This window comes from Pipra filicauda, unplaced genomic scaffold (genome assembly GCF_003945595.2).
Source record: "Pipra filicauda isolate LSUMZ 115617 unplaced genomic scaffold, ASM394559v2 scaffold57_size4234018_pilon, whole genome shotgun sequence".
Taxonomy (NCBI): Eukaryota; Metazoa; Chordata; class Aves; order Passeriformes; family Pipridae; genus Pipra; species Pipra filicauda.
The window spans coordinates 2,314,814-2,334,700 of NW_024104731.1; the positions used below are offsets into that span (position 1 = coordinate 2,314,814).

Here is a 19,887-nt window from a genome sequence, read left to right on the forward strand (position 1 = left end):
TAGGTTGTTCTGCAAGCAGTAAAAAAGTTATTTCCTTCATCAGCCTGTGCATGTGAATGAGGTGCTACATAAAATAACAGAGATTCAATAATGACTTATACTGCAATCTTTCCCCAAAGAGGTATTTATAAGATCTCTTTCCAGGAGTCTGTTTTCAAAACAGTTTTAAAACTAAACAGCTTTAGTTTTCTACTGCTCTGTCTAATTTGAAAGGATTTTAAAAAATGTTGAAAAGAGAGAGACCTGACTAAAAACGCAGTCATGTTAATCATATTTCCTTTGAGAACTTGGGTTAAAAAAAGCATTACTGGATAAGGGGCTCTAATTTTCTGATTCTTATTAGAATTTTGCTCAAGATAAAGTTGAAGATACTAGCTCTTCCCAGGTTTCTAAACCTCTAGTATTTTTTATATGCAAGGTAGTGTTAAAACTGAGAACTATTTTCTGTGTCATTCTGTGTGATTTTTGTGAATCAATCCCTAAGGTTTTATTTGATAAAAAGTACAGCATGTGATGTTACCATCTGAGAAGTAAGTTATCGTAGTACTGAAAAGACACAGAAATACAATTCCTCTTCTAGTGTCTTCCTTGCCTTCTTCTTTACCCACATCCTATCATACTCCTTCCTTGGTTATAAATATGCCAATGAGAGTCAGTGTGTACTAATATAACAACAAAGAGAGCTAAAAAAGGGTAAGAAAAATGATTTCAGGTTACCACTGTGTTCCAGTCTTTTGTTATTGTCTGTCCAGGCAAGGCCACTACGGCTCTCTCGCAGCTTTGTTTTGTGCTTCTCTATCTGTTGATCCAAACTCTCATTCATATTTTCCCTTGTAACTTCCCTGAGAAGGACACTCAGCATTTTTTTCACTTGATGACAGAGGTCTACTTCTTCTACGAACTAGCTCTTTGCTTTCCCACTGAGTTGTGGCTAAACTACAAGCATTTTGTGCCTTCATGCACATGCAGCTGTCAACCAAAGAGCAGAGGAGCACTGTCTGGGTACCTCTCAGGTATATTAAAGAGTTGCCTCATCCCAAATTCCCTTGAATCTGTGGGAAGAGACCCAGTGATTCTTTTGCTTTTGAGGGCACTGCATTAATTCCATAGATAAGATATTGACAGAATACATGTTGCAAAAAATTCATAAAGAAGCAATAAAACCTTCAGTTTTTGAAATAGATTCAGGCATTACAGGTAAGAAAAAAGGAGTGAGGCTATACCCACTAAAATTTACTCTACAGCCACTTTCTGAGCAGTAAAACTCTAAGAACAGCCTCTGCACGTATTTGAAAATCTGTTTAAAGAGCAAAACTATTTTTTTTTAGCCTTTACATACTGGTGATTTAATTTCCCCTGGTTTCCAAAAGTACTCCACTGTTTTGTGGATTGTTTAAAATTGCATCTCATGGGGACTTTGTAGTGAAATGCACTCTCTGTGGAGAGAGAATGGCCTATTCTCAGGCCCACATGTACTCCAGAGTTTCCAGTTCTGGATATTTGTCCAGACACCTACCAGTTAGATGTCAGGGCAAAATGTGGATAAGTACTGCTGTCATCAGTGTAGATTGCCACTTCCGTGGAAGGGAAAAGTCCCTTAGCCCGGTCCACTAGTAGATCAGATCCCTGTGGGACTTGTGAAATGCTACAGCAGATAATTTAGATGCAGCCACATAGAGCATGTAAAAACAGTCTGTAAATGAGTACAAAAGGTATATTAGAATTAAATTCTATTTTATCAGTAGTGGTGATCTATATCACATAGCAGCCAAGTGTTGTATGAAATACATATCTAAGAGCTGTGTTTGTTGATGAAGAGAGGGAGCAAAAAACCTATTAGTGTTCATTACTGTATGATGACTGAGATAAACCAGATTACTAAAAACTTACTGAAAACATCCTTGAAATGTCTGCATGTTTGGAAACCAAAACTAGCCTTCAGACTGATATCCTTTTCCACTCAGTAATGAATCAAGTGTCTGTTTCCTAGAGGTCATTTTTGTATATATATGTGAGAAGAAGAGAGGCAGAGCACTGACTGCAGAACTTGAATTTCCCAAACAAAAAATGGTTATATGATATACGGATACATTAATTCTTTGATATACTTTTGCTGGTAATATATTTTAAGTCATCAGTAAATAAGAGCTTGTTATTTAAAACACAATTTTGATGAGTCAAGTATTTTTACAGTAGACCAAACAAGAACCTAGAATTAAAGTCGCTCCTTTTTACCTCTCAAAACCAAACTCCACCTGTGTGATTAGCTGCTTTTACCCTCTAGTCTCCCAGAACCTTCCATCTGAAACCTGTCCTTTTCTGTCTTCCCCTTTTTACTCTTTGTCTGCACTGTTTATCCATCTACTGGCTGACAGTGTCTTTACATCCAAAATGCAAAGCAGACAGATGGGCGTCTCAGGAAAGAACATGACTAAGAGCACCAGCATCAGCGGGGACATGTACACGCTGGAGAAGAACGATGGCAGCCAGTCTGACACAGCAGTGGGCACTGTTGGTGGCGGCAGCAAAAAGAGACGGTCCAGCATCGGCGCGAAGATGGTCGCCATAGTGGGTCTCTCAAGAAAAAGTCGCAGCACATCACAGCTCAGCCAAACTGGTAGGAACTAGATTGATTTTCTCTCTCACATTACCATTTAAATGTACATAATATTTGTGTATTACAGTTTAATCATTTGGAGATCCTGTTGAAGTTGCCTAATCAACAGTGTTCTATGGAATGAAGAAAATGGTCAAACATCTTTTTTCTCTGGGCATTTGCTAAACATTAATTTTTTTTTAGCAAACATCCTTTTCAGGTTGGACTGAAGCTTTTATTTTCTGTTTGCTGGAACCGACTAATGCACTAATTCCTTGCTTCTCAGGAACCAACATGAGCTGTACTTCTGTTTGGGGAAGTCCTTACAGCAGTTTGTCAAGGGGCACTGAAATGTTGCAAAATGCCTTTGCTTTTGTCACACATAATGTTTGCATATTTCAACAGGAGTTTTTTTCATATTTGAACATGCAATCTTTTTTTAAAACAAAACAATTTTTCTGAACAAAATGATATGTTTTATTACTTTAGTAAAACTGTTTTATTGCTTTTTAATTCATTTCTTTTCAGCTTACAAGTGTTTTCACCGTCAGTATAAATTTTTCTCATTTCTGTTTATCTCAATTCAAATTTGACATAGAAATATTCTACCTAGGAAAATGGAGAGTTTTTCTGCTTTGATGCCTAAAGCATTTAAAATCTTACACACTTTTTCTATTTCTTCCTATTTTGAGGAAAATCCATATAATACACTCTGAAAAGCTCTCATTGTCAATTAAGGAAGCGGTATAGGACAAGTGTATTTTACATAGAAAAATGTTACTTTTATTTGAATAACGTGTATAGAAAGTGCTTAAGCAATTTATATAGTTATGCATATATATTATATATTTCAAAGTATATACATAAGATATATTGTATGTTCAGTATTTAAGTAAAACTGTTGCAATTTTATCATATGGTTCAACGTAAGTTTACAGTGTCCAGCTGTGTGAGGTCCCATCTAAGATCTCCATTGTGCTAACCACCACTCAAACATGGATAAGAGATTTTTCAGTTCTCCTCCAAGTTTGCAGTTTGTATCATGAAACCAAAGTGATGAGAGTTTTAATGTACAACTAAATAGAGTGAAACAGTGATTTGTACTATCAGAAACTGTGTCAAATTTTTAACGTAAACTTTTGTAGGAGTGGGATTTAAAGTACCTGGAAAAAGTAGAACTTAAAAAGAAAGGAAAAGAAGAGGGATAACAAACAGTGCAGAAGAGGGAGGAGTACCAGAAGAGAGCAGGGAGCTTGAGTGTGTGACTTGAATGCGATATGAGACAAAGGAATGAAAAAGTGGGGAAAGAATGTCTCTGAATATCATGCAGACACTGATGGCTCCATCAGTAGGCAAGTCTTTGCAGCAGTCTTGTGTTTTACCAGCTCACTTGCAGATTATGGAAATGGCAGTTTCATGTACATTTCTATTTTTGCTGAGTTGGAATGAATGACAGACAAAAGATGAAGTCACCTTTAGACAAATCTGGGAAGTGTCTAGTTGGGCAAAAAAAAAATTAACCACTTGCTTACTTGGAAATCTAAATTTTACTCTTGTTTTAGTATAGAGCTATGTAACTGTATTGATATATTTGATTATAAAGTCCAATACAATACACTACATTACTGATCTAATCTGGTCTCTCATAATATAAAAACTATTAAATGAAGGATGGCAGCTCTTTGTACAATGTTCAAGGATGTCTCAGCACTAGAGAGAATCTATATTGTGTGGCTGGCCTAGATTTGATTTAAATATCATGCTGTCTTAGTTATTTGGTAGTTTCAATCTGAAGTTTTTCTCTCTGTTATATCTAATCAGTTGCCCAACAACTGATTAGATGCTTGTCAGGGAAAAATGTAAAATATAATTTTTTCAAAAGTACTCAAGGTCTTTTGACCCATTGACTGTCAATAGGGTGTTCTGAAAAACTGTTGAACAAGGAGGTGTATTTTAGTGCTATTGGAAAAGCAGCAGAAAACAGGGAAGCCTGCATGGCTCTGGTGGGTGTCTCTGCTCCCTCTGCTCCGTGAGAGAGGTCTGTGCTCAGGGTTTACCTGTGCCTGACCCCAATAAGAGCAGCCAGTGCACCTCCTGCTGCTGTCTTCTGAAAAGGCCCCTCGTGTGTTGGTTGGATATGGGGATATGGGTTGTTTTGCAGAGCTGTTACTGCACACCAGCTCCTGCTGCCCTGTTTGACAGCACCCTTTAGGGACCTTTTTTGGTGGCCACATGTGGCTGCACCTAACAGGACAGGCACATGCATCGTCTAAACAGCTGGATCATGCAAGTGCACTGATCATATGGTAAGCAAGCTTGTGGCCACATGTCAGCCCCTGGATGTGGTGTATGTATAGTACTGTGGCTCTGGTGACACAAGGTGATGGCCTTTTGGGTGGATGAGGGCGAGGTCCTGCTAGGAAGAAATGTCTTGCATGTCTTAAGTTTCCTTCTCAATGAGAATGGTGAGACACCAGAACAGGCTTCCCAGTGAAGTTGTGGATACTCCATCCCTGGAAGTGTTACAGGTCAGGTGGGATGGGTTTTTGAGCAACCTGATCTAGTGGAAGGTGTCCCTGCCCACAGCAGGGCAGTTGGAACTAAATGGTCATTAAGGTCTCTTCCAACCCAAACCATTCTGTTTCTATCCATTGGTACGTCTTAAAGAAAATGTTGGACACAAGTGCTGTGCACTAATGCCAGAAGACTAAAACTTGCACTTTTTTTAATGTATTTAGTGAATTTATAAATTTCTCTGGTTTGTCTCGTCATGTTCCTATTTTTGGACTGCACAAGAAATCATGTATTGGTACAAGCTGGGATCAAAACACTAATGTTCTGTAGATGTCCTGTAAGTACAGTTTTCTGGAACTGAGAGGCAGGGGATACTCAGATGGCAGTGGTCCCATGTAGAAATGGGATCTAAGTAGTTTCTTAGGGTTTTAGTTAGTTTCTGAAGAAATTACATCATTCAATGGATCGGCTAAGTATCTCCTTACATATCAGGTTTGAAAAAGCATACTGATACCAGAAGATAATACTACTTCTATAGAAAGTTGTGATCATATTTATAGCAATTAGGCTTTTATAAACTGTGTGCTCATATGGAAGTCAGTGAAGAAATGCCTATCTGTATCTCTGACGATTTTTAAAAGTGTTTTGTAAAGTATAGTTTTATTTCGGTGCTTTTCTTCATTCATATTTTATAACTAAAGCTATTCCAGAAGGTTTTTGAAAGTAGGGCACCATAACTGTTTTCAGGACTGTGTGTCAGACTTACAGTACATGCCTTAAAAGGTCCATTTTTAATGTCCTTTCAAATTATTTTAATATAATACTTGTTATTTGTCATAGTATTAAGAAATTGACACTCAAAATACATACGACAATGCATTTTTTATTCTGATCTGTAATTCTTTTAGTATATTCAGGTAGGAACACTTGTTTTATGGGTAAAGGGTATGTTGATTTCTTGTTATAGGTGGCAGCAAAATGAGTAATTGTAAAATAATGATAATCACAGAATCATCATCGTAATATTTGTTACCTAACAACAGGGTTTAGATTTCATTCAACTGTGGCTAGTGTATGTTCTGCAGAACATATATAGTGTATATTCTATCCAGAGAGAGAACATGAAATTTGACAAAAATCTGAATAAGCAATTCTCTTTTCTCCTCAGACATTTACAGTCTCAAATGCCTAGAAATTGCTAATATGGTAACTCTGCTGACCAAACCCATAAAGGGTAATGGAGATTAAAAAAAAAAAAAATTAGAAAAATGAGATTAAAATAGCAATTCAAGAAGTTGAAAAGATCTGATCTCCACAGGGGCAGTAGGAACTGATCTTTTCAAATTGTCATAGCAAGGAAATCCAAGTGTGCTTTCATATCCATTACATGAGAAGACCTTCAGTGGTGCTCTTTGGATCACTACTGTCATGGGATAAGAAGGAGCAGAAAGTATGTCAGTCTTAAGAGCATTGGAATGCAGAAAACTTGAATAAAATAGATGGAGACTCATTCTCTGATATCCATTTGGGCTTGAAAGAGAGTTGCAGTTTATTTTTTCAAAAGTTCATGCTCCATTTAAGGATGTGTATCAGTGCTGTAATATTTTGTTCATATTATTTGATTTAATGAAAATTTTAAGTGTGAGAATATACAGTATCAGTATTTTGTGAACTGACTTGGCTTATTTCAAAGCAATTTAAAAAAGAGAGCATAGAAATTCTTTAATCTTAGAATCAAACTAATGGTTGGATGACACAAAAGTAGTTTTACTTAAGGTAGCTTTTACTTAAGACTTCAGTAAAAGACAAGACACGGCAGAATAGAGTAGCACGACCAACTAGAATTTATTTTACTTCTGTTTCTTGTACCTTTTCAGTCCCACAAAAAACAGCTAAAGGAATGCTCCCTACTCTTGAGTCAAGCAGTCATTCCTAGAAACTAGGAGTTTCTAGGTTTTGAGTTTGTGTTGTAACCTTCAGGTTCTGATTCCACAGACATTCTTTCTAGTGGAAAAGATGGCTTTCTTTGCAGAGGAAAATAGAATACAATATGCAAATCTTAACGGTGTTGGCTTAGCTATTCATACCTGGAATGCAATCATTTTCCTGCTGGACAGCCCTGAGGAAACTGATGATTGGGCTTCCACAAAGGTGCAGATCTGTAATTCTCAGTTATATTTCATTAATGAGTAAAATCCTTGCCCTCTTCTGATTATATAGTCTTAGACATCCGTTTCAACTTCCATGCGCTGTCTCTGGCAGGCAGATACCTGGGTGTCTTGACTTCCTTTATTTAGCTGACATTTCTCCTTTAGCTGGGAAAATGTTTTGTGTTTTCTTTAGTTATTCAAGACCTATTATGTTTGTAGACTGATTATATCCAAAAGCCTAAACACTTTAATTTATGTTTTCAGAATCTGGAGCATTCCATGGATCATACATACTAAAACACTTCCCGGGTGTACACATATTCGGTCACAGGTACAGGGTCCAGTGTACTCTTGGAGACTAAGTCCCACGATGTCTTTGGGTATATGATCACAATAGATGAAATCTTTTAAAAGAAATGACAAAAAGCATGTAACAGCATGACTTGAGAGTGATCAGTGCAGTAATGCCTGCAGAGGGGTGTAACCATGTGTTTGTTCAGAAATAAATGCCCTTGTGTGTCTCTGTAGAGCTTTGCTCCAAGGTGCTGTGTTCCAGAGGACCCTCCACATGCACATGTAGCAGATGTTGCTGGGGGGCAACTGAAGCTGCCTGAACTGGGGTTTCTCTATGGCAACATGTTGCTCCTTGTAAGCTAAGTCCTCTTTTTAAGATGCCATATGTGGCATGAAGTTATAGGGCTGTGAAAGTGGAATTTTGAGACAGTGTTACAAGCTTTCTTGACATCCTGTATAATTTTGCTGGGGTTAAGCTACAACATATATTCTTGAAGTTATAGTTCTCTGTAGAAAAAAGTACAAAAACCAGTTGATTCAGTGCCAACATAATGATGATTGGCCTTGAGATAATTAAATAGTGTTCATTATAAAGAGGCACTTCCATTTTAACAAATTTTGTAGAGGTCCAAAGGGTGACCCCAGTGAAACAAGGTTAAAGTATTTTGAAATCTTGATATTTCATGGGTACATTTTTCTTAGAAAAAATGTAAGAGAATTAGGTCTCTCAGAGCAAAAACCTTGAGATTTTGTTTTCTTTCTGTGTTAAAAGCCAGATTTTGGATTCTATATGGTTTGTAGGGTATTGAAACTGCTGTCTAAAGTGCTGTATTCATAACAGTCTCAGTTATGTCTGTCATGAACCAACGATGTAGCCTATAGAGCAATTTCCTCAATTTATGGAATAATTGAAGGGAATCTATTGGGAACATTAGACTTGGTCTGGTATGGAATTTCACACTTCTCAATTCAAAATGTGATTTATATAAAAACAGTCTTCTACCACACATACAGTTAATATGGTTCCCATTAAAAAGAGGATGATTAGTCACTTTAAATGGTGGTAACTAAAGGAGAAACTACAATTATTGTCTTTCATTGTCTAAAATGAGACAGAATATAGTAAGTAAACAACTTACTGAACTAAAAGTGTATTTGTTTAAATAATAGACATTGCTATTTTCTATTCCTAGAATTAATTTATATGGGCAAAATGGCAACTGAAATTATCATTCACTACTTTTAATTTGGCCTGTATTTTATTTTTTTTTAAAATCATATATATAATTCAGGTGATTGGAAGCAAGCCTTTTGTTTGTGGTTTTATCTCCTCTCCTATTCCAGAGACAGACTGCTACTGTTAATAGATTGCTTTAATGTGTAGTATTATACTTGTGTCAGTATTCTTGATGTGTAATCTGATTTATTTTCAAAATCAACACATATTACATTGATAGAAATATAGGATTAGCAGTTGACAAGAGATTAAGGCAAATTTCTCCTACTCATTAGTTGAGAATTGTGACCTGAATACTTTACCGAAGAGAAAGTACCATTATAATGAATGCATTACCAAGAGCATTAATCAGCTTTCACTAAATAAACTCTGAAGAGTGTGCTAATAAATAAATAGACTCTAATTACAGACCGAAAAGATCGACTACACAGTCTTTTAAATATACTTACATTCTGTTTTTAAATTTTTTTACTCCACATGTAGGAAAAGACTAGGGAAGAAGGCAGTACAAAATCTATGCAGTTCTCCTCAACAGATTTTCTGTAGAGGAAGTAGGTATATATTTGAGTCCTCACACGTTCATAAAGATTTTGTGAGAGATGGATGCAGTGAAAAGAAACATATACCCGAGACTCCAGAACTGAACTCCAGACAGTGATCTTACAGAAGTCCGCTGGAAGACATTTCTCACACACAAGGTGTAGGTGACCCCTTACACCATACATAAGGGGAAATTCCAGGCAGATGAGAAAGAAGTCCTGTGGTGAGACTAGAGAGTAAGAATAAAAGGCTTAATTTTGGGACAAAATATGCAGATCATGTACACCAACCGAGCAATACTGCCCCAGTCACAAATTACTCATCAGATTTCCTCTCTGTAATGCAGTTATCATCTCAGTGAGGTATACGCCTGTAAGATTTCCATCTGCCTGTGGTAGAAGTAAAACTAAACCCCCTGGCTGTAACCATTTATAATGTTAAAAATCTTTACTTATGTTTCAAAAAATCATTTTCCTTCCTTAAAAAGAAAGTTTCTTATATTACTACTTGATCCCACTAATAAGGGGAAAAAGGAGAAAGCTCAAAGTGAGATCAGAACATTTAGCTTGACCTTCCACAAGACTTTTTTTCTTTCCATAATTAGAGGTAAAAATAGAGAGAGAAATGTAGGGTGATCTTTCTTGATAAGAATACTGCTAAGCTATCTTTCTTATTGAGAGCAGAAGAATTCTCATAAGATCCCGCTAAAAAATAAAAAATATACATCTCATAAAAAAAAACAACTTTAAAGCTGTTTTATTTCTGTTTTCACAGTAAACATGATTTCTTTTTTCTGTTGTTACATAAGGAAAAATTTAGGCTTTCCTTAAAAAGGTTTCCATTTGAAAACTCCTTTTGGGATTTTATAATCCTTCAGTTAACACGTGATACAATATGTGTGGATTTCTTGTTGATTGTTCTGTGAAAAAGGGCTCTGATTTTATACTACTGAAACTTGAGAGTGAAAAGAACTTTATAGGGCAACCTTATACTTTCACTCTGGCAATTATTCAGTTTAATTTGCCTGAAATATGTGCGGTTCTTACCCGTAATTACAGTTCTGTGTATCTTTGCAGTTTATAATTTAGGGAAGAAAGTTCAGTTGGTTTTTTTTCCAGTTTAAATATTTTTTCTAGTGTTGTCAATTTCTTACATAGTCACCTCAATGATTACTGTTTGTATTGTTCCAGAAGGATAATATTCATCTACCCATTGCTCTGTGAACCACCATCACTGAATAACAATTTGCTGTGAAGGGATATTTACTTTAGGTCTCCAAAGTCCAGCAGGAAGAGGGTTGTAGTACTTTGCTGTTGGACAGTTATCAGAGGAATGATTTTAGCACCAGAAAGTAAATAAATATTACATTTTTATTTACAGATTCATTAGGGCTGCATCTTTTTTTTAATTTAACATTTCATAGACAGGCTTTCTTTCCTGTCTGTTTCTTTACTTAGATGGAATGCAATATTAAACATCTTTTAGCAAGTCATATCTCAGTATTGAATTTATGTCTTTACCCATGCTATCAGTAATACCAATAATAATACTTTGATAAATCAAATTCTCTTTCTAAGGGTAGAAGGGAATTTATAAATTGCCTGAAAGTAAAAAAATCATGAAAATAGCCCCAAAAGAGAAGGTGGTAATAGAGGCATGCTGGCAGACTAATTCAGAACAACTCTCTGGCCTCGACTGGTGTGCAACTTACACAGATGTTGTGGTGTTAAAAATTCAGTTTTAGTGCACTCTCTTGTTGCCCATTTCACTGGCTGCTGTGTGTCTGTGTTACAAACATGAGCAATCTGTGCTCTCTGTAGGACAAAATGGGGAGGTAAAAGTTACAGAACTTCTGCTTTTAAACACTGCACAGGACATACAGCTCGTGGGAAATCATGCAGATACTGAGAACACAGTTGTGGGAGCTCTTGATACTTTCAGACATTTTGTGATGATGTCCCCTTATAATAAACTGGGCTATGACTCCCAGTGCATCTCCAGACCGTTTAGACTGCTTTTGTCTTCCATGGAATAAGTGTGATGATGCCATCAGCCAAAACTGATATGTGCCACTAACAGAAAACTCTAACAGAAACTCTTACAGGAGAAATTATATTAACAGAGTAATTTAAAGTTAGGTAAGTGTACCATTGATGATTCCCAGAAAATGCACAAGTAACCATTGGATCAGTAAGCTGAACCCTTTGCTCACAATCAAATTACCCTAACCAATAGCCTACAGTCAGGGCTCTTTTATCAGTGCTTTATTTGTCCTGCTGGGTCTTCTTTTTTCTTTTTTTGGGTGCTAGCAATAACTTGCAAAATAGTGCACATCAGGTATATGCCAGATGGTGTGTGCCAGGTACTCCCCAAGAAAGTGGGAAATAATTTTTTCTCTTCAACAAAGGAGGAGCTCTGAACCCAGGTCTCCCTCCGTCATGGATACATATTCTTGGTTGCAGTGTGACAAAGACATTTGGTTCCTGCTTCTCTAGAGACGTAATTAAAGAAAGCAGTAGCCAAAATTACATTTCTTGAGCTGAGTTCTGCAGCTGCAGTTTGTAAAGCTTACCAGCTTTGTCCCTGAGGCAGAATGTGCAGACCAGTGGTTTTTGAATGCTGATGTGGAGGATAGGTCCCTGCCATCTCCCTTTTGGCAAGTCAGTTTCTTCTCAACACGCACAGAATCAAAATTAGAGGGAAAAGTAGGGTAGAAATGCTGAATTTGAGGAACTTAGGCACCACTGGGGCTCTGAGCAGGATTTTTCAGATTTATTACTTTGGAATGAGATGCCAAATTCCTGTGCATTTTAGGCACTTGTATCCAATTTTAAACCATTTTCCATTTATATGTGACCTTTGTGGTCTGTATAAGTGAGACAAATACATGGGAGGATAAGTGAAGAACAGAAAAGAGAATTTACCTGAGACCAGCAGAAGTCAATGAAGAGCCAGAATATAAGCCTAAAACTTGTCAAGACCATGTTTTCTGCTTTAGCACAAAGAAAAGATATTTATGGAATTATTTTTTCTGTCTTTCTGGATGTACATTGTGCTTCTTAACTATGCTATTGAAGAACTACAGGTTAAATTTTTATTATTTTTTTTAATGCTATAAAGTAAAACACATCCTTATATTTTTCAGTTACCAAATGCTTTGGCAATGGATAGTGAGGCAATTGATTGAAGACATCACAAGTGCATCTAAATTAAATGGAAACATGAGAATCTAGCTCAAGGAATGCAGTGGTGAACTGTGTATTTTTACTACTGTATTTTATATTTTAGTAGTTTACAACTGAGGAATTCCTCCAAGATTTTCTGAAATGTCAGCACAGGTTTTGTTATTGCCTTTTGAGTATTGCTTGAACATAGTGATAGGATTTTCTCTAATACTGTTAGGCATATGTAAGTTCACTTAAACTTTCTCTTCCTGCTTAGAGAGTTTATTAAAAAGCAAAAAAATTTAATTGAGAACATGTCACAGAAAAAAGAAAACATTCAAATTGTTGTTCTCAACGATTTGTAATGGTGTGTTTCTAGGAAAAGGTGAATTATCCTGTAACAAAAGCAAAAAATATTTTTTCTGATCACAATTTGTGTGTGATTCTTTATGCATCTGTATAAGATAAACATGTTCTATTTTTAGCAGTCCCACTTTTTTTTTTTGTAAAGCAGTCAAAACATAGTCTCCTTAACATCTATATCTACTTCTAGTTTTTCCTATACTTGCAAGTGCTTGTGTAAGTGACATTGAGTCTTTTTACTGTTATGATCATTTCATTACAATATGAAATGTTAAGCTATATATGTTATCTGATACTAATCAAATCTCTACTCCAAAAGTTACAATCAGATCTTATTCAGTTTTGTCACTATAGTACTATAATATTTTGGGCTTGCCCTTGTCTGGTTTGATTTTGGTGCCAGCAGAAATTATTTTTAGCTTGGTCTATGAAATCACGTTGAGACTTAATTGAAAATATTCACAGTAATAAGTACTGTTCTTGTTACTATTTCCTGCAGTAAGACCTGTCAAGAACAAATTTGTAATGTGAAGGAAAAATTGCTTTCCTGTGATTAACTAAATTAATTAATAGTTATCAACATTACTTATTTTTTTATAAGGTGAATACCTAAAATATTTTTGAAAAATTAAAATTAATGCAGTATGTTTTATATCACCTGCAGTGTTAAGGCAGTGTCATATTTAACAACTATATTAAGTAGAAAAGATAACATAGTAAAACCTCATAAAATAAAACTGATTTCTATAGGAACTCAGTATCATAGATGTTCTAAAATCTATTAATTATGTGTTTTAGCAAGGTTTTTTAAAAACAGCATAGATTCTATGATACAATAATATCAGAAATATACCACTGAATTTGAAGGCCCAGTAAAAGCCTTGTCTGTGTTTCACCAAAATGTGCTTTTTCTTGAATAGGACAAAGAACCTCTTCTCGTTGCTACCAGATATTTCCTTTTTCTGTCACTCTTTCTCAGTTGATTTGTCCTCTTTGTTTCACTGGTAGACAAGAACTAGAGAAACCCTTCAGCTGTGTCACTGGTACCACTGCTATGCTTTGTATTTTAAATTCACTATCTTATCAAGAGCCAAAGTCATGTCTTCATCAGCAAAAGGACAGAAATGCCAGAAAGCTTAGAAAATGGCTTGCAGTTAAATATGTGAAATACATAAAAGTCTGGAGAGAACTGTTAACTGTGCTGTTCTTATCAGCTCCCCAGTGGCTGAAGACCACAGTGCCATAGGGGTTACCTCTAAAAGCACCACTTCTCAGCTAGTGGGCAGGCTAAGAGACTCCTCATGTTCTGTTAATGTACTCACAAAGCAGGTACCCATCAGAGTCAGGCTGCATGGAAATACCAGGATCAATCAGTTCAGCATCTTCCTTATGGAGAGCTCTCTAAGTGCTCAGTGCTCAGTAGAAGTCATTAACTTGCATGCCTTTTGCTATTCCATTTAAACAAGTGCTTTCATGCAGTGCGCTGGCAGATTATAGGAATTGTTGAACAGAACCCCACTGGGAAAAAGATTCTTTGCAATTTTGAAATTATATTTTTCAGATGGTCCAAGCTGGATCTTGGCTTTTTCCAACCATGCTTGTCTCCTCTCAGTGGGGACATGAATCTAAACATGTGCCAGTTTTGTCCAGTTTGCATAGTCTCAGCTCTTCAGGACTGAGAAAGAAAATTTTTGTCATTTGATTTGACCCTAATGCCATCCTATACTCATCTGGCATTTGAAGATATGCAGTATATATGGAAAGGAATCTGAAGGTCTCCTTCTGGAAAGACCTCTAAAGCTCTCAATTTTACAATCACTTCAGGTTATATTTCTAGAGAGAAATAAAAAAAACACATGATCTCTGTTACTTTAGTACTATAAATATAGCCTGGGAAAATTAGTTTCCTGCGGTCACCCCTCCATGATGGAGGATTTCTTTGTCTGTGTGCACTGTCCATAACTCCGTGCTGGTTTATAATGCCTTGGATAATTTTATCTACATTTGAATGAGTAGATCACAAAGATAATTAAATTCAGGAGGATATGGCACATAGCAGAGCAATGAGCTCATAATACTTAACCTGCATGTAAATCCTACTGCAGCCTCTATCTCCACAATTGTTATTCTGAGTTTTATAGCTTCACGTTTCCTAATGATTTTCTTTTCAATATAAATCTATGTATACACATAAGTATATATAACTGTAAATATAAATATATATATAAATATTTATAAAATATATGAATATAAATAAATATAAATATGTGGAGAGGATAGAAGTGGCTGAAATCACAGTCAGTGATTACACAGGTAAAACTCATTAAAATCCTTGAACTTATTTTCCACTTAAATTTTTGGCATATCACCAAGAATTCTGTTCTCATATGAAAACACTTTGTAGGCTGCTAATTAGCCTTTTTTAGCTAATTTGAGTTCCTTCCCTTTAGTGGAGATAACCGTGTTTTCCAGTTCCACCTTAAACCCATCAGTTCCTGCTTTTTCTCCACCTCTCATCCTGAGTTATGGTATGTCTCTCCAGTGTCTAAATACCAGAGACGTGAAGACATTTGGTTGCTATTTTTGTTTTCGGCACAGAGAGAGTTTGGATCTCACTGAAAGTAAGTATCCTTGACATGCACGTAAACATGAAACCATTGACTTCCTAGGAATTTTCTAGATTCTAGGAAAACAAAAGACTTCATAATTAAAAATATTAAGAAGAAACTGTTCTACCAACTGTTCTGTGAAAACAGAGTTCTGTAAGACATGGGTCTTAAATTAGTCTGAAAGGAAGGTACTACTATCATAGGATAATACTGGTATCAAAGGAAGGTAACGAGGTATATCCAACTAGTAAAAGTGTACAGATCCAGGTTGAAGGGCTCAGTGTCTGTGGCTGGTAACAGGCAACCTGCTGAGAAGACTTTCAACAAAGATGAACTGCAGCCTGAAAGCAGAAGTGATTGGTGAGGATGAACCACAGCAGGAAGCAGCAAGTCAGACTTTAATGTGAGAGAAAGAGTCAAGAGGTGAGGGGAGTATGGAGAAATTCAACAATTATATCAGTGAAAGAAGGAGAAGTAGGCACACACAGGAGGGGACTAAATGACAGCATGAGTCTGGCTGCATATTAGAATGTGGGAATCAGGAACAAGGAATTTAGAGGAAGACTAGCAGCTGGGGAAGATTATAGCAAAACAGAAAAGCTTTTGTGAAGGAGAACTGTATTGGACTGCTTGGAGTGACTCGGGCAATCCTTCTGAGAAAGCAGAGTACATGAGCAACTCAGACAGCAACCCCTTTTCTTCTGTGTCATGCTTTCTTCTTCCCTATTACTCATAAGACTTAATTAACTTTCTGCTACTGTTTGAGCTCAGTAATTATTTATTGTTAGTGTATTACCAGTTTGTTTTAATATTAATTATTAAAAATTAATATTAAAATAAATTTAATATTTTTAAAGTGTTGTGGTTTCTAACAAACAAAAAAAGTAATGTAAAATCACTGCTTTGTTGAGGACAGGAAATGAGATTATAGTTTCACGGAAGAAAGTAAGGAAAAAAACCCATCTGTGTTAAATTCTCTTTTATTTTGAGTTAAAAGTTCATTTGGATTTTTCTGTTCCCTTAAGATGCATCTTAAGATGCCTTTCTGAAGTATCTCTTAATTTTGCAATGAAAGATAGAGAGAAAATGTGGTGATTCTTTGAAAAAAATTTAGATTCATCAGTCTCAAATTAAGCAAGCATTACTTAGATATGTATTTGAGAAGTATCCACATCTGTTGAAGATATATGATTATAATATCATGGCTGGGCTTCACGAACAAAGATTTGGGGAGGGCTCTACCCATGTTTGTTACAAGTGCGTTGGTGGCTAAAAAGGCCAATACGAGACAGGCTCGTCCGGTTGCAAAAGGCACAGCAGAAAGACTCCTTAGGTGGTGTATTCTGCAAGGCATGATTCTTTCTGTGTTGTCTTTTCTCCTCGAGAGTGATCCTCTGTGCTTTCTCAAAAGCATCAGCAGCGTTATAGATGGTGTGTCTCCAGACCTCCCGATTGGAGGCCAGAGTAGACCAGTGATGATGATCAATATGGCCAAGGCTGAGATGTTGTTTCAGGGAGTCCTTGTATCTTCTCTTCGGGGCTCCTCTCATGCGGCAGCCGGTGGCAAGTTCACCATAAAGCAAGATCTTAGGGAGGTGGTGGTCCTTCATCCTTGAGACGTGCCCTGCCCATCGCAGCTGTGTTCTCAGCAACATGGCCTCAATACTTGTGACTGCTGCTTGTTCTAGAACAGATGTATTGGTCACATAATCTGACCAGGGGATGTTTAGGATTGTACGGCGACAGTGTTGATGGAAGCGTTCTAGGAGACGCAGGTGGTGGCGGTAGATGACCCATGATTCGGAACCATATAAAAGAGTAGACAGCACTATGGCTTTGTAAACACTGATCTTTGTACTTTTTTTCAAGTGTTTATTTCGCCAAACTCTTTTATGGAGCTTTCCAAAAGCACTATATGCCTTTGCTAACCTGTTGTCTATCTCTCCGTCAGTCTTACCATCCGAGGAGATGAGGCTGCCTAGGTAATTAAACTGCTGGACTGATTTGAGCACTGATTGGCCAATGGTGATATGGGGATGATGGAAGACTTCCTGAGGTGCAGGTTGATGGAGAACTTCTGTCTTCTTTAAGCTGACTTCCAGCCCAAAGAGCTCAGCAGTGTCTGCAAAGCAGGATGTTAAACGCTGCAGAGCTGCTTCTGTGTGGGCCACAAGGGCAGCGTCATCAGCATAAAGCAGCTCCTGGACAAGATAGTTTAAGGTCTTAGTGTGGGCCTTCAGTCGCCTTAGGTTGAAAAGGCTTCCATCAGTATGATATCGAATGTAGATACTGTCCTGATCATCGAGGTCTGCCGTGGCCCTTTGGAGCATCATGCTGAAAAAAACTGTGAATAGGGTTGGTGCAAGAATGCAGCCTTGTTTCACACCATTAGATATAAGAAAGGGCTCAGAAAGTGCATTGCCGTATCTGACTTGTCCGTGCTGATCCTCATGGAGTGAGATGATCATTTTAAGGAACTTGGGGGGACAACCTAAACGTTCCAAAATCTGCCATAGACCTTTTCTGCTCACAGTATCGAAAGCCTTGGTGAGGTTTCGATAAGGTTACATAGAGACCTTTGTTCTGTTCCCTACACTTCTCTTGCAGTTGTCTGAGAACAAATACCATGTCTGTGGTGCTCCTGTTGGCTCTGAAACCACACTGACTTTCAGGTAGAATTCCTTCTGCTATAGTGGGTATTAGTCTGTTCAAGAGTATTCTTGCCAGGATTTTGCCTGCAATGGAGAGCAGAGTAATACTACGGTAATTTGAGCAATCTGATTTAATTCCTTTCTTCTTATACAAAGTGATGATGACTGCATCACGAAGGTCTGATGGTAGTTCACCTAGTTCACAACAGCGCACCATAAACTCGTGAAATTTAGCATGGAGTGCAAGGCCCCCATGTTTCCAGACTTCGGGTGAATTCCATCAGCTCCAGCTGCTTTGCCAATTTTCACCTGCTGAATGGCCTTGAGGGTTTCTCCTAAAGTGGGGGCAGTATCCAATTTGTACTTCACCGGTTGTTGTGTGATGGACTGAATAGCTGAGTCTTGGACTACATGGTTGGTACTGAAAAGAGTCTGAAAGTGTTCAGACCATTGATTCAGAATGGAGGTTTTATCTGTCAGAAGTGTTTGACCATCTACGCTGAGTAGAGGGCTTTGGACCGGGTATTTAGGCTCATATGCTGTTTTCAGGGCCCCATAGAATCCTTTGTGGTCACCCGTATATGCGCATAATTGAGTTTTTTCAGCTAGATCGATCCACCATTTGTTCTGGATGTCACAGAGTTTCTGTTGGAGCTTGCTGCATGCAAGACAAAAGGCTGCTTTTCTTGCATGACAGGATGGCAGTGCAAGGTGTGCTTGGTGGGCGGTTCTCTTCTTCCTCAACAATTCCTGGATCTCTTGATTGTTTTCATCAAACCAGTCCCTGTTCTTCTTGAAGGAGAACCATAAGGATTCTTCGGAGGACTGCAGGATGCTGTTTTTAATATGGTGCCAAATTGTTTCAGGAGAGGCATCTGTAGAATCTATGGCATGGTTTTTGAGCCTAGTTTGAAGGTTTGTCTGGAATCTGTCTCTCGCTGTGGTTGACTGGAGATTGTTAACTTGGAGTCTTCTCCTTGGGATACTGCCCCTTTTAGGTTTGAATTTAAGATTGAAGTTGAGCATCATGCACTGGGCATCACGCGGGTATGGTGGACATTGCGGACATCTCTCTGTCGCACCAAGACATAATCGATGAGGTGCCAATGCTTAGATCTGAGGTGCATCCAGGTTGTCTTCAGACTATTTTTCTGCTGAAAGATAGTGTTAGTGATGGTGAGCTGTTGCTCCGCACAGAATTCTAGCAGAAGTCGACCATTATCATTGCAGTTTCCAACACCATGCTTGCCTAATATTCCTTTCCAGGCTTCAAAATTCTTACCTACTCTGACATTGAAATCACCAAGGATAATGATCTTATCATCTGTGCACCCTCCTTTGTCTTATAATTACAAAAAAAACCCCTTTTTAGTTGTATCCTAAGCAAAACAGTGATGTTTTGATAATTTTCTGAACATTATTGTATTTTACTTCATCTGGTCATTTTAAATGCTCAAAATTAACATGTTATGTGTCCAGTAATTACCTAATATGATCTTAATAATGTAGATCAGGACTACTCTGTTTCCCTCTATTTTGTGAAACAATACTCTATTTGTTCATAAAAGTGACAACTTGCAGTAATAGAAATACAATACAGACATACTGTTGGAAAATTATATCAGCATAAAAGCAGGCATAAGCAGAATGGAGCCATTTCACAACACAAGTATTTATGCCAGTGAATGCCATGTGTTCCTTTTAAAACATTTTAATACAATGCCAAAACTGTTAGCATAAAAAGATAATTACAATGTTACTTCTATTTG

General features: G+C 37.2%; 1 protein-coding gene across 39 annotated transcripts in view; it reads left to right on the forward strand.

The window, feature by feature from the left end:
* RIMS2 (regulating synaptic membrane exocytosis 2) overlaps nt 1-19,887 on the forward strand; it is a 458,893-nt gene that overhangs the window by 400,110 nt on the left and 38,896 nt on the right. For 26 of the 39 annotated variants that reach the window (XM_039387624.1, XM_039387618.1, XM_039387621.1 and 23 more), the window contains one exon: nt 2,376-2,617. The exons of 12 other annotated variants lie outside the window; for them this stretch is intronic. In XM_039387624.1, the coding sequence (XP_039243558.1) occupies nt 2,376-2,617 (242 nt within the window). The remainder of the gene's footprint in view (nt 1-2,375; nt 2,618-19,887) is intronic. One more of the 39 variants, XM_039387635.1, reaches the window with a different exon arrangement.